The sequence below is a fragment of the Aptenodytes forsteri genome, unplaced genomic scaffold, assembly GCF_000699145.1.
Source record: "Aptenodytes forsteri isolate BGI_AS27 unplaced genomic scaffold, ASM69914v1 Scaffold6, whole genome shotgun sequence".
Classification (NCBI taxonomy): Eukaryota; Metazoa; Chordata; class Aves; order Sphenisciformes; family Spheniscidae; genus Aptenodytes; species Aptenodytes forsteri.
In genome coordinates this window covers 815,366-828,845 of record NW_008795709.1, presented here as the reverse complement: position 1 = coordinate 828,845, position 13,480 = coordinate 815,366, and the positions used below count along the sequence as shown (strand labels likewise).

Genomic DNA, 13,480 nt, shown 5'->3' with positions numbered 1-13,480 from the left:
ATCTTTTCAATGGCAACTAGAAATTATTTTAATGTATGAAAGAGCTGTTACAGCATAATTATCTGTCTTAGCGCATAGACATCTGTCCCAAAAGCAAAAATGTAAATACTTATTTTCTGTTAAATTAATGTGGGGCACAGCACAGAAAGACTGAAGAGGTCAAACGTGCCTCTATTTACTTGTTTCCTTTTGCTATGGAGTTTTGGTCTCACATGTATGAGACCCTTGTATCAGATCCACTAGATGGTGCAATCCATCTTCTCCATTAAATGCATTTGAAGTTTATACACATAAGTAGCTAATTTTTAAAGAGGAAAAAGTCAAACTTAATGCTAATCAAGGAAAGGTTTATTACTGGAAGAACAAGGCGCCAAACAGAATGTAGGGGTTCAGGAAAGACCTAGGCTTGAAACTCATATAAGCTAGCAGCCAACATCTCCATTTTCAAGAGAAATATGATTTCACCCAATTTCAGAGTACATAATGAGGTTCAACAAAATTTATATCACATGAAAAAAACCTAATCAGAACGGCATGCTTTAAATGATCTAAGTAACATCACAGGGAAATAATCAACCCAATAGGGGGCTAGCAGATTTACTGACCAATAAGAATGGTATTCAGCAGCATGGTAGTATTCAAAACAATGTAAAATTTGTCTTAAGTACTTCAGAGGTAAAAACAGTACCCACTAAGACCAGCATCCCACAGCTACATTCTGATATCTCCCTTGTTATCCATAACCTTGACCTAAAGCTGGTTAGCTTTTCACTTCTGATTCTAATTCCCAGTCTTGGTAAGGGATTAAGGCAAGATACAGAAATAGAAAAAATTACTCCCAGGTAAGGAGGTGATCTCAATGACAGACTACAGCCTTGATCTGGATCGCAGCCAAATTTTATTTCAGCCCTCACCAAGTTCCCAGATGTTTGAGGTCTGTCGAATCATTGAGGAAGATTCTGTACTGCTTATTACTTTCTTGGTAAGTGACTACTTACTACGAAGAACTGTGTGCACTGCCAAGACAAGTCCTAGACTAGAAAGCAGGGTACGTGTTTCACTGGGCTCTCAGAAAATGGAACAGGTGCAGTGCTTTCTGCTTGGCAGGCTTAGTGAAAATTAGTAGACCTTCAAAAAGTAATTTATTAGTCCTCTCCTGGCAGTTTTTGGTGGATTTTTACTCTCAGCAATTCCTACTTTTTCTTCTCAAACAAGGTGTTCTTTTCACAGGGCAATGAAGACTGTTAATTGACATATTCTGCAACAGTTGGAAATGTACTTTCCTGCAGCCTAACAATAAGAAAAAAATTAAGTAATTCACCAACATCAGTGACATATTTTGCAAAGGATAACCCCTAAAATTCAAAGAAAAACTGATTTTTTTTTTCTTCAAAGCAACATACATGGCATGCTAATACATTAGAAAATTGATACCAAATTCCATTTCTTCTCTACGTTATGAAAATAGCTCTACCAACTGTGATAAGGAACTACAAAACAATACCAACTTTGCTAAAATTAGCATAATATTTCTTAACTGAACATGTTCCTTGTGGGCATTTTCCTTTCGGAAAACATTCATTTGGAATAAAAAAATCCTCATGGAAACACATCTGCCATGACGAAATGTGGTCTAAAATGTCACTGGTTTTTTGATGATACGTCAGCCTAGTGCAACAGAAATATTTTAGTTCTTCATTTCACTTAAGAATTTTAAGCATTTTCAGAAATACCTACATCTTGCTTAATAATCTATATAGTGTAAATAGAAAGTATGGAATGAAAAGATGGAAAGTTAGCCTAGAAACTTACTCATTTATATGGAAGTCACCACTCACAGTACATTTAATAGTATCTTTACACAGAGATCATCCATAATGCTTTTGCCCGTTATTATTTTGTGTCATGCTTGCATACACCACTGACCTTATGAAGCGCAGGAGCCATTACTGGCACCAAAAATCCATTGTAAATGTAATTCACAAGCTGGTTACGTATCAAGGGATGTGCCACCTACAAGGGTGGGGGAGAGAAGGACACAGAACAGTTCCAGTGAGATTTAAAACAAGACGGGGCACAGACTACTATTAACCACTACCAAAACCCTTTCCCGTTTAACAAGACATGTTCATTTGTCCTTCTCACCAGCATTTGCTATGATTCAGGTTCTTAAAGATTTTTCCTTCTTCAAAGAAATACACAAACAATGTTTAATTACAGTAAGCCTGCCAAATTTAGAGAACAGGGCTTTTCAATCTTCCTGCATGCTGACAAAGATGAATGGATGGACAGAAAAGTGTGTATACCCATGCATCAAAGGAAGATTTGACATTCTAAATTTAGCTCCTGCAACCTCATCAGGATCACTTGAAGGTGGATTTGCCATTGTTAACTTGTCCTCTTACAAGAGAAAAGCAGAACAGCTGCTTTCCTCTGGTTCAAGAGTAGGTAAACGAAAGCGCTTGCTAGCTATGGGGTAAGAACATACTGTTCACATGCCCTTCTCCCAACCACTGTAAAACAAACAGAAATGAAAACAAAACCTACATTATTCATTCAATAGGTTAGTTAGGAGCTTTAAAAAATGAACTGTTATTAGAAGCCAAAAATTTACTTTTATAATGAAGCATTCATTTTGTTTTCACAAAGAAAACATATTATCAATTCATATATTTAAAAGAAATTTGATAAAAGCAAAAAAAAAAATCCATTCAGAAGCATTCTAAGTTAATATATTCCGTCTGAAGTTCACACAGAGACTGGAATGTCACAGCCTATATGTGGCCACAGATATATTCTCCCACTTGCAATTTTTCCCAGACTTCCTTTAATTTGTAACACTTACTTTGGAAAGGGGAAGAAAAAGGGTTGCCCTTCCTATGCTGTGACCCAGGGAAAAAGTAGTAAATGGCAAGAAGTCTTGGCTACACTGTTCCTTTTTAATCTCTGGCCAAAGTTTTTGGGTCAACACAGAACAAGCCACACCACGAAAACCATGCCATGCACAGAGCAAAAGTTCCTGCAGTAACTGAGCTTTCACAATTCAGCTGAAGAAAGACTATAAAGACACGATCAAGCAGCAGTCAGAAACTGCTCTTTCTGCATGTCAGCTGAAGATCCTTAACCATTTTGAGTTCATTTGAAAAGTGGTTTTAAAATAATATACTCCTCTTTAATTTGTCTACAGCATCCTTTATATCAATTTAAAAAAAACAGGTATCAAATATGACCTCCTGCAAATGTAGATCTGTAGAAAAACTCCACTTAGACACCAAAATGAATATTATCTCCTCTTCACATTTAAACATGCATGTTAAAAATCTTGTATATTGCATTTAAAGAATGACAGCTACTATTATTTTCGCTTGTTCAGTGCTTTAATAGTCAATCAGTTGCTTTACTGCATTTTGCACACGTCTCACTAAAACATCTTTTATTTAACAGTAAATGTGACTAAATTTTCAATCCTATTCAGGACATTTCTTCAAGTAACACATAAATCCACAGTTTCTGTAGAATTTATATCATGTTTTAATAAAATACTGGACAAGGGTTCCATAGGGTTTTCTAGCCTTCAAAACAATATAAAAAGACAAAAATCTCATTTTATGTTTAGATCAGGGAAAAAAAAATAGTAAGGTATCAAAGCCAGAAAAAAAAATTATAATCAAGAAATAATCATTAAGAACAGAGAGTGGATTCAAAACAGGCCAATCTAAAGTGAATTTATATTTCTAGGAAGATATCTAAATTCTGCTTGGAAAGCTTTCTTTATGCAGTACTCGCCAACAGGCAAAACAGACTATTTTCTTTTGTATGCTATTATGAGAGCTTAGACAAAGACAGAATGTTTTTCAGTGCTTAAATATAGAAAGATTACATTTTCCCACATGTAAAGGCATTCAATTTACTTTTAGTATAAACAGTGGTATTAAAATGCAATAAACATTTATTTATTTTTTCTTAAACAGAAAATCCTCCCAATTACATAATGAAATATCAAGCCGCCACACAAATCTACTGCTTTCATTTGAAACATTTGTCACCTGAAGAACATATTAATTCATCCTTATAACCAGGACAAACATCAGAAAGCATTCATTTTATAAGCAACTTATTTTAGTGTAACTTAAAAAGTCCATGCCATTAATGGAAGTAAATAAACTCTATAATTTACAAACTTCTGCAGAATATATAAAAAACTACTACTTCAAAAGGACAGGCCAGCTCTGCTCCATTACCTGTATCACAGCATTGCAAAATTCAAGGGAATTCATGAATTGTACAAGGGCTGGTGACAAGAGCCAGTCATCTTTCAGCAGACAGTGCCACTCTTCTCCTTTTTCTTCCAGCTTTGTAGGCAAAGATGAATAGAGGCCACTTAGTCCTGTTGCTAGCACCTGTATTTCAAAAACAGAAGAGAAATAAGCTGACTTTCCAACTGTCCATCTGCTTGAATGGCAATGCCACAAATCGTTTCTCTTACTAGTTTTAGTAACAGAAGAGAGTGTTGAGATTAATTTCTTTTCCTTTTGAGAGAGTCCTGTGGCAGAAAGACATGAATATTTTAAAGAGCCTTCCATATAATATCCTTCTTCCAAGAGCTGGTATTTAGGAGAAAGTGATGGGGAAAAGCAGGTTGTCTTATATTTTGTTTTTAATCCAAAGTTATAATTTCTTTTTAAATACTTGTAAAATCATTTTACACTTTCCTTCAGTCCCTTCCAGAAGAAGCCATCACTGTCATCTATCTACAGCTTGTCTTTTGTTGGCAATTTGAATGTTACTGCTTACACACGCCTACATGAAGTGATTTCGCTTGGAAATACGAAACATTAGAAATGGAGGGGGAAAGTGCCCCTGTCAACAAAAATGAAGTTCAGCCTCACGTAGACCACAGATATATGTTGACTTTCATTCCTAGGCACTTGAACTCACCTGAATCCACTTTAAAAAAAAAAAAAATTCTAACTGTTTGTAATTTCTCATTTTCCTTTCTTACTTATCTGGAAGGGGGAAGGGAAGAGATAAAAAAGCCTGAAACAAGTTACTGTATAGACATTGTTTCCAGTGATATTAAGGCTTACAGATGATTTGTGTAGAATATATCACTGCAGCACAAGAGTGTATTTTTTGTTAAAATTTAAAAAGCGTATTTCCAAAAAGTTTTTTTAAATTTTACTGAATATATCCAGAGTATTGGTAGCTTCAGACCAAGTTTTTAATTATTAAAGTTATTTGAAGCTGGAAACTTTCTAAATATTATGTACAACTCTCATCCTTCTGACATGATTTTATACAACTTCAGGATAATTTTTAAGATGCTCCTCATTTTAATGGGATCATTAAGACTCAGCCTGGTGGAAATCTTTTTAGTTTTCATTCAACAGACCCTTGTAAGAATTTTTCCTCTTTCTACAAAGGGCTACTTGGCAGCTACAGGGCTAGACAGTCAAAGCTCAGATGAAACACAACTGTTTTATCTATTAGAAAACAAACAGTTGACAATGTGCAGGTCAAAGACCAAGAGTTCACAGAAGGGGATTCAGGTTTTGATCATACACAAGCGTAACCAATTATAATTGCTAACCCATCCAGTCAGACGAAGGCTGTCTTTCTGAATTCTTTCCATTCCTAAATCACATAATTTTGCAGATGGATTTATTTTGGCATACATAATTAAGCTAATTATTAAGGGGGGGAGGGAATACTGTGGAAAATTCACTGCTTTAGCACACTGTGCTACTTTTTTATACACTTATATACATAGATATGTAAAGAAAAATGCTGGAGATACGTTAAAAAGCTAAGAAGCTAAAGCCATTGAGCAAAGCTTTATTTGTACAATGACATTCTTCTATAACCAGAATCTTTTTTGCTTTTTCTCTCTCTCACAGTAAAAGAGGTCAAAGCAATAAGTTAGGAAGATCTTACTAGGCCTATAGAACTACTTATACGTAACCCACACACACACTTACACTCACAAACCCAGGCTTCGGACGATTCTAGGAAGGAAAAAATTCTGAAGAGAGAACTTGAGTTTCTTTTGTGTTGCAACCTGTTAATTAATGCACACTTGATTTTCCATTGTCTGCTTAAAATTTAATTGCTATTCATAAACACATACTTACCCTCTCAGTAAGCAACCTGATTTTCAGAGCTGTGTACTATCCACATTTCTCCTTCATATGGAAGTTTAGTCCTTAAGCACAAGAAACCAACCTTGAGCAAAACATACTACTCTCCACTAAAAGGAGCAGTGAACTCACAATCAGTCAATGTCTTGAAGTGAAGAATTCTTTAGTTTGTCTGACTTACTGAAGTACGAAGTGACATATGTAGCTGCTAAAATCCGTAAAGTTTAGAAAGCTCTTATTTTTGCTATGAAGTACAACACAAATGGCCCTATGTGAAATTATGTTTCTAAAGCACTGAGACAGAGAGTAGCAACTGGAAGCAACCTCTAGGTAAAAAACATCTGAAAATTTTCATAGAAGTATATGGTATAAACAGGATTACCATTTGAAATTACTAACAGAACTCTTCACATTCTATAAGGAAGCATATAAAATAATGCACATATATAGACTACATTATGGAGTTTTAATCAGTAAAATTATAAATATCAATGAAAAAAAAATCTGAAAGGGAAAGAAATGAATGAGTTCACGTCCTGGAAGGGCAAGATTGGTTTTATTTTTTGTTTTATCCAAAGCAGTGTCCTTTTAAACTTCTCCCAACATTTGTCAAGTCAACCCTACATGCTCATCTACTCTTACAAGCATCTCCAGCAGTTTCTTTCTCACCATTGAGTCATGAGTCTCTCCGCAAACCAGTCTTCCTGATTTATTTACTTTCTCTTGACTCACAGAAGACACTGACTGACTATGTGATTTGTAATCCCAGACACACTATATGATTAAAATGTGTTGTTAATATATAATCAATTGCTATCTGGCCAATTCCTTTCCTTTAATAATTCCCTTTCCTCCCACATCCATTGCCTTTCTACCTCTGTGAAGCCTCAACTTTTCAAGGACATTGCAGAGCCATACCTCCTTGTCCTGCTTTAATACTTGCTTTCTTAAGCTGTGAGGTATTTACAAAAACAAAGTTTTATGGAGAGACTTTGAGATGCTATCCTGCTCAAAATTCTTCAGAAACATTTTTTTCTTATTTTAATACTGAACAGACAATACTTTCAATCAGATTCAGAAAACTTTCAGGTCAAAACATGATAAAAAAATGATACAGCAGAAAAATCTCTGTAAAATCAGAAAACTTTGCCCAATAGTTTGTCTACACATTCTGTGTTAAAAACATTTGTTAGTGATGTATCTTACTGCAGCCTGTCCCCTTCCTTCTTTATAGTTTATTCACCTACAGTTTTGAATACCATGGACAATCTAGTTTTAAAAAGCTGCTAACCAAAGTTAGCTCAAAAAATAGTATCAACAAAGCCTTCAGGTTCATTTTGGCACAGATCTAACACTGATTCAGGTATATGAGGCAGCAGAGATTTATGGCCAGACCCCATCCCAGGGCATGTCTATACTATGCAATAAGGCATGGTAAAGAAAACCCTATACGCTACCAACCAACTCGGCCCCAGAACCAGAGATAGCATCAACACAGTGCCACCCAAATGCCACTCCTATCAGCACAGAACTGCGCTAGCTGTTTTGCAGAGTAGCTGAGGCCACATCTGCACTGATTCGAGTGATATACAGCAATGCCACTGACACCTACAGAGCCTTCCACCAGAACAAAACCTGTTCCTTCAGCTCATCACACTCAAATTCAAAAAAGATTTTGTGCTAGTGAGCTAATTCTATGGCATTGCATTAAAGTTTTATTATAGACGTAGGCCAGTCTCATTACTGTTCAGAAAAGTCTGATTTTAGCACATTTTGACAAGAAGCTTTCCTAATTAGAATGATTGTCAATCATGGCTCCCTGCTGTTAGAAGGTTAATATAGCTGGCTTTTATCTTCAGTGTAAAAAGGCTACTTTTTTTTTTTTTTTAATTAATTGGAAGATGTAATTAGGGAAGTTATAGCATGGATCTAATAATGGTATCTGTCTCAGGGACGGTTTGAGAATCAAGTTCATATTCTTTAGCAGCATCTATTAAACAAGGTCAACTGGAGTCTCTCAGCACAAGAAATTCGATGCAATATTTACAACTGACAAAGGAAATAATTTAGAAGTTTTGTTTTGGAACTTGTAGGCCTCCTTCAACCTGCAAACCTGGCTCTTCCCTGCTGCTCAAAGGACATAGCAATCTCAGAGTAAATGGAAACTTACGGCTGGAATAGCTGTCATGCACTAATACTTAAGGCAGCGATTCTAGTGCTCTGTGCTTTAAAGCTCGCTGCTTTAGTAGCTATGTAAGGCTTCCCTCACTTCATTTTTTCTGGCATTTATTAAACTAAAATGCAAGCCATGCAGAAGTTAAAAGAATCAGTCCAAAAACTGGCACACAAGACCAATTTTTCTACAGAATGATATTTGGTTTTGAACCCATCCATTGCAGATCTCAAACTGATTTTTGTGATAACACATGAAGAAGCAGGTGTTGTCATGTGCATTCTGCTTCAGCTTTAAAACTGCAGTAGGGCAGCTTTGTTTGTTAAATTAGTTTATTTACTTGTTTAACAGCAAAGGTTTTCTGTTCATGTAATAAAATTGATTTGCCAGATCTAACAACGCAACACTACTACCAAGTTTTGTAACAGAGTACAACACAGCAAGATGGTGGTATGCCCAAGACAGCCCTAGAAACGTCCAATTCTGTGACACAGAGCAAGTCTCCCTTTTATCTTCCAAAAATATTACATTTCTATAACACTCACACTATTTCCACTCTTATTTTTTGAACTGTTGAACTGATGTTATAGTGTGGCAAGCACAGCCCACCTAAGCTAGCACTGCCACCAGAAACAACAGCCTCAGAACACCTTGTTCCCATTTCTCACTCCCTTCACCCCCAGAATCTCACAGGGGCCTCACAGTGAGACAGAACAGGTTTCCCTCCCACCAACTTCTGCTGTAACTTCCATCAGTTTCCCAATTCAATTCACTGTGTGACTGCAAAAACACTTGTGCTGGCCCCAAAGCACAAGACACTGGTATGGAAACAAGGAGCAAGACTTCATTTGGCAGTAGGGCTGGCTTAAACAGCATTATAATTTGTGAAATAGCTGTTAGCTGAAACAAATGTGTTACAATGCATCTTTATCAAAAATGACAGAAAAGGATGAGGACAATACAGGGAAGACAGTTAGTTTAGCACTGAAGATCAAGCAAACCAAGAACAACTTACCGGGCAAAAATAGGTGTTTTCTGCTATGTGGTTTGCAACAACGTTGTTTTCTGCAGACAGAGACATTATGAAAAGCAGCGCATCACGGGCCTGTTGGCCTACTGTTCCTTCTCGATGGATGAAGGGAATCAGCAGGGAAAATATGAGGAAATTGGCAGCTCCTTGGTCCTCGCTGGTATGGAAAAACAGTTCTAAAATGGAGGGATCTTTGGCTATTATAGAGCAGAGCTGGTTCAAGAGGATGACCAACTCTGTTTCCACTGTTGGAGTGGTTGTTCCTGAGCAGGAACTCAGCAACATCATCAAAGGCTTCAGGATGGGCTTGTGGTGCAGCAAAGGCTGATGAGACTGGGTTACTAGCATTTCATACATTTTGAGTTGCTCAATTTTTGTCTCATCGGTGAACTCTCGCCGTAGGCTCCAAAGAAAAAGCTTCTCCATGATGTTTTCTGAGACCACAAACTCCAGAATAGGCCCCATTGAGGCATCCTTTGCTTGCTCCTCAATTAATAAGAAAAGCATGTGCTCTACATAATTCTGAACAGTGCTCGCCTCATCAGGTGAAATTGCCCCATACTTTGCCTGAGTGTTTTTCAAAGGATCATGCTTCTCTAAGATTTTCAGAACCTAAAGAGAAACAAATGCAGATCAGTTATTTGAATGTCTTTAAAAAAAAAATGCACTTACCCCTATAAGGAATAATCCATGAAAATTCTTTATACAGAAAGTCCAAACTCTTTTTACGCTTTTAGTTTTTGTCTGTCAAGCTTTCTAAATTTAAAAGTTTCACATTTGGGATGTATGAGGCCAAAATGTAACACTTTTGTTCACTTCTATAAGCACCTAAATTTGCCACTTGTCCTATTGCAGAAAACTTGGGGTTCTCTGAAGTATAGATAAACTAGGCTCCCTTAGCCTTCAGAAATTGAGTTTCAATGATGTTTGCAATAAGTTTCTTTGTCACAGAGGACTGAAATCAAAAGGCCTGCTCTTCAGCCAGAGTAACTGTGCTCAGGAGTATCGATATGATGAGATGACTTGCAGTAGTAAGAGTGGCAGAAGCCCACAGACCTGATCTTTCCTTGCCACATCTTATATGATACCAAATGGCCACTGATACCCACATACTCTTGCAACATTCAATATAGATTTAGGATTGAGTAACAATTGTCATCCCAGCATTATACCCCTGGATTAAATTCTGTTCTGCATGCAATCAGTGAAGATCCTTGTCTGTGAAACAACCACTGTCTAGCGCTTTTGTGGAGGATAATTGCCACAAAAACACAAAGGAACAGCAGCTCCCCTTACATGACAGCATCACTAGAGTTAAGTGAGAAAAGGTGGCTCTTGAACGATGGCTCCTCTGATACTGGAAACGTCTCATAAACACCAGCATTCGTCTGGCTTTCTTCTCAGGATAGCCGAAAAACAGCAAAAGCAGCAGCACAGAAATCAATTTTACATAAACCATTAGTTATTCATATTACTGCAGCAAATAAGACCTTATATTATGGTGCTTGGAGCAAAACATCTTTGCCTAAAAGCAATTACAATCCTGATGACATGCAAACAATTTTTAGAATACGCTGAAGTGCATAATCTACATCTATCCATAATAAACAACACTGCATACAGCTTTGCACCAGGCATCTAATATACTTTACAAAAGCTAGGCAAGCCTTACCCAGCACAAGGAAAGGAAGCACAGAAGTTTGCAACAAGGTCCAAGTCACAGTGAATCACTAGAAAAGCCAGGAAGATCATCTAGGCCTTTCATAAGATATTACCATGTCCTACCACTTCCCTTTTAGATGCAAATCTGGAGTTCAAAGTGTAATTAGTAAAGGCTAACCATACCTTAAAAGGTCAATTACCTTTGTGTTTTAAAATGTTTCAATGTCATCTACTACATTCTGCATGAAAGACGTTTGTTCCTGAGCAATTCAGGATTTTCCCAAAAGTAAGAATGAAGCAAATTCCTATTAATGCAGCCTACTTCAAATCAATAAAACCAATTAACATTACCTGTGCCCAGTGTGTTCTAAACACTATCATGCATGTTTCTGGGTCAACACCCTGCAGGCTCGGAGCCTGCCGATTTTTGCTGATACTGGTTCCAGAGGACATTATAAATTTTCCAAAGGTCAAGCCAACTAGGCCATGCTGGATTTCTTTTGAAAATCCTGTAGTTAGCTACAGATGTTCAAGCATCATGATGAGATTGATATTGTGTTTTGAGCTTTGGTATCCACAGAAATCTGTTTAAAAAACAAAACAAAACACACATATACCTATGCACATCAAATTATACCGTATAACGAAAAAGAACATATGTAAAGAGAACACTGAAACCTTTTTTCTTTTAATTCAGTTTGAGGATGGAATTTTTTAAAGCATGTTATATGGGACCATCTTCTCAAACTTTTCCTCATGATAATAGTTCCTAATGCTCAAACTTTTGAGATCAGTTACTGAATTAAGGTGCTACTGAAATAAATAAGCATAACAGAAGCTCATGCAGTAAACATTTTATGCATATGTCACTACATTTTATGCATATGTCACTACATTTTTAGTTTTTCATTATGACATTTTTGCCGTCTGACCATGTCTCTTCTCAGAGTTGCTTAGTAACTAATGTTGCATAGGCTATACAGGTAAAAAAAAGTACAGGTTATTTCTGTATTTTTGAAAACAATATTCATGTTTGAAAACAATATTTCCATGAATAGATATAATTACAAATACTTAAAGCTTTCTGTCAGAAAGCATATCATGAACAGTTGAAAACATCTGTAGAACACCATATGCAAGTAGAAGGATGCATCTGTATCAATACGAAAGTAACCAAAAACAAATGACATAAAAGATAAAACCTTCATGTATCCAAAGTCACATAAATTGAGATGTCATATTAAAGGACTATGAGAATAAGACCAAACACTGAAACATTCTTTTCACCCATTATTTAATATCCGAGATATCTGAGTATTAAAGTAGCAGCACACCTGCAGGGGAAAGTTAAAATGAAACAAAGACAGATATCTTCCAGATATTTGAGAGGCTTAAGAGAACATATTATTCCCTCAAGCACCAATATCTAAGTCACAGCCCCCCTTCTTTTTTTTTCTTTTTTTCCCCTCCATGAGCTTTACATTTTTATTCTCCTTTTTGCAAACCAAGTTTTGTTTTGGTGTGTGGGGGGGGGGGGGAGAAACCACCAAGAAAAAAACCCCACCAAAACCCACACCAAAAGCAAAAAAACCCCCAAACCAAACCACCACAACACCAACATACAAAGAGTTTAGGAAGACAACAAATGCACTACAAGTTCCAACAGCTCATCTAAATCATAGCAGCATTACATCTCTGCTCCCTGCATGTGTGCTCTGCTTGTATTCTTGAAACTGTTAGCACGGCAAAGCATACAGCCTGTCTCAAAAGTAACAGAAATTTTTGCCGTTTTCAAAATGTCCAAAAATACACAGGGCACAACTTTAAGACTTCTGAAGCAAACAAAAAGCAAAAGATGGTTATGCATTCCCCTGTATCTATATATGTATATTAATATGCTGAAGATTCAACAAGATTCAACTGCATGATCAGGGTCTTCCACCTCTATCCCAACCCTTGCTTCTTACAGCACGTAAGATGCATTTTCTAAACACTCTCATGCAATACAATTAACACAATCTAGTTTATCTTTTTTGCAGATAAAACATTCCATTTGTGGAGAAGCCAGCATAAATCCTGGACGGTTTATCTGTTTGGGTAACACTACTTCCAGAACGAAGCTGACACTCCATACAAGCTACTCACCAGATAATAAACTACCTGGAACCAGATGCACTGGAGAGCATTGTGCAAAACCAGTGAGAATTAGCTCATGAGAGCCAGCCAATGCTGGGAACAGAAGTAATCCCTTACAAAACATTATCGAAGTCTCTCTACTGCTTGCCCCCCTACTCCACTCACACCTCTCACCTGCCTATCTCTTCCATGCTCACACTGGCGTTACACTTTCAAGCACTCCCTCCCAACAGTTTGATTCATATGCTCATTTACTTGAAGGCACCTACCAGTATACTGCTCCTTCATAAACAGACCTGGAAAAATTAATAGTACTATTTCTACATTACTGATGTTCCTGCA

The 13,480-nt window shown here is 36.8% G+C and overlaps 1 protein-coding gene across 1 annotated transcript in view; it reads right to left on the bottom strand.

Moving 5' to 3' along the window:
* FAM160A1 (family with sequence similarity 160 member A1) overlaps window positions 1-13,480 on the bottom strand; it is a 97,027-nt gene that overhangs the window by 27,568 nt on the left and 55,979 nt on the right. The window contains exons 3-6 of the mRNA XM_019473153.1: window positions 11,354-11,586; window positions 9,326-9,952; window positions 4,242-4,400; window positions 1,927-2,013 (exon numbers count right to left, since the gene is read on the bottom strand). Of these exons, the coding sequence (XP_019328698.1) occupies window positions 1,927-2,013; window positions 4,242-4,400; window positions 9,326-9,952; window positions 11,354-11,455 (975 nt within the window). The 5' untranslated portion in view covers window positions 11,456-11,586. The remainder of the gene's footprint in view (window positions 1-1,926; window positions 2,014-4,241; window positions 4,401-9,325; window positions 9,953-11,353; window positions 11,587-13,480) is intronic.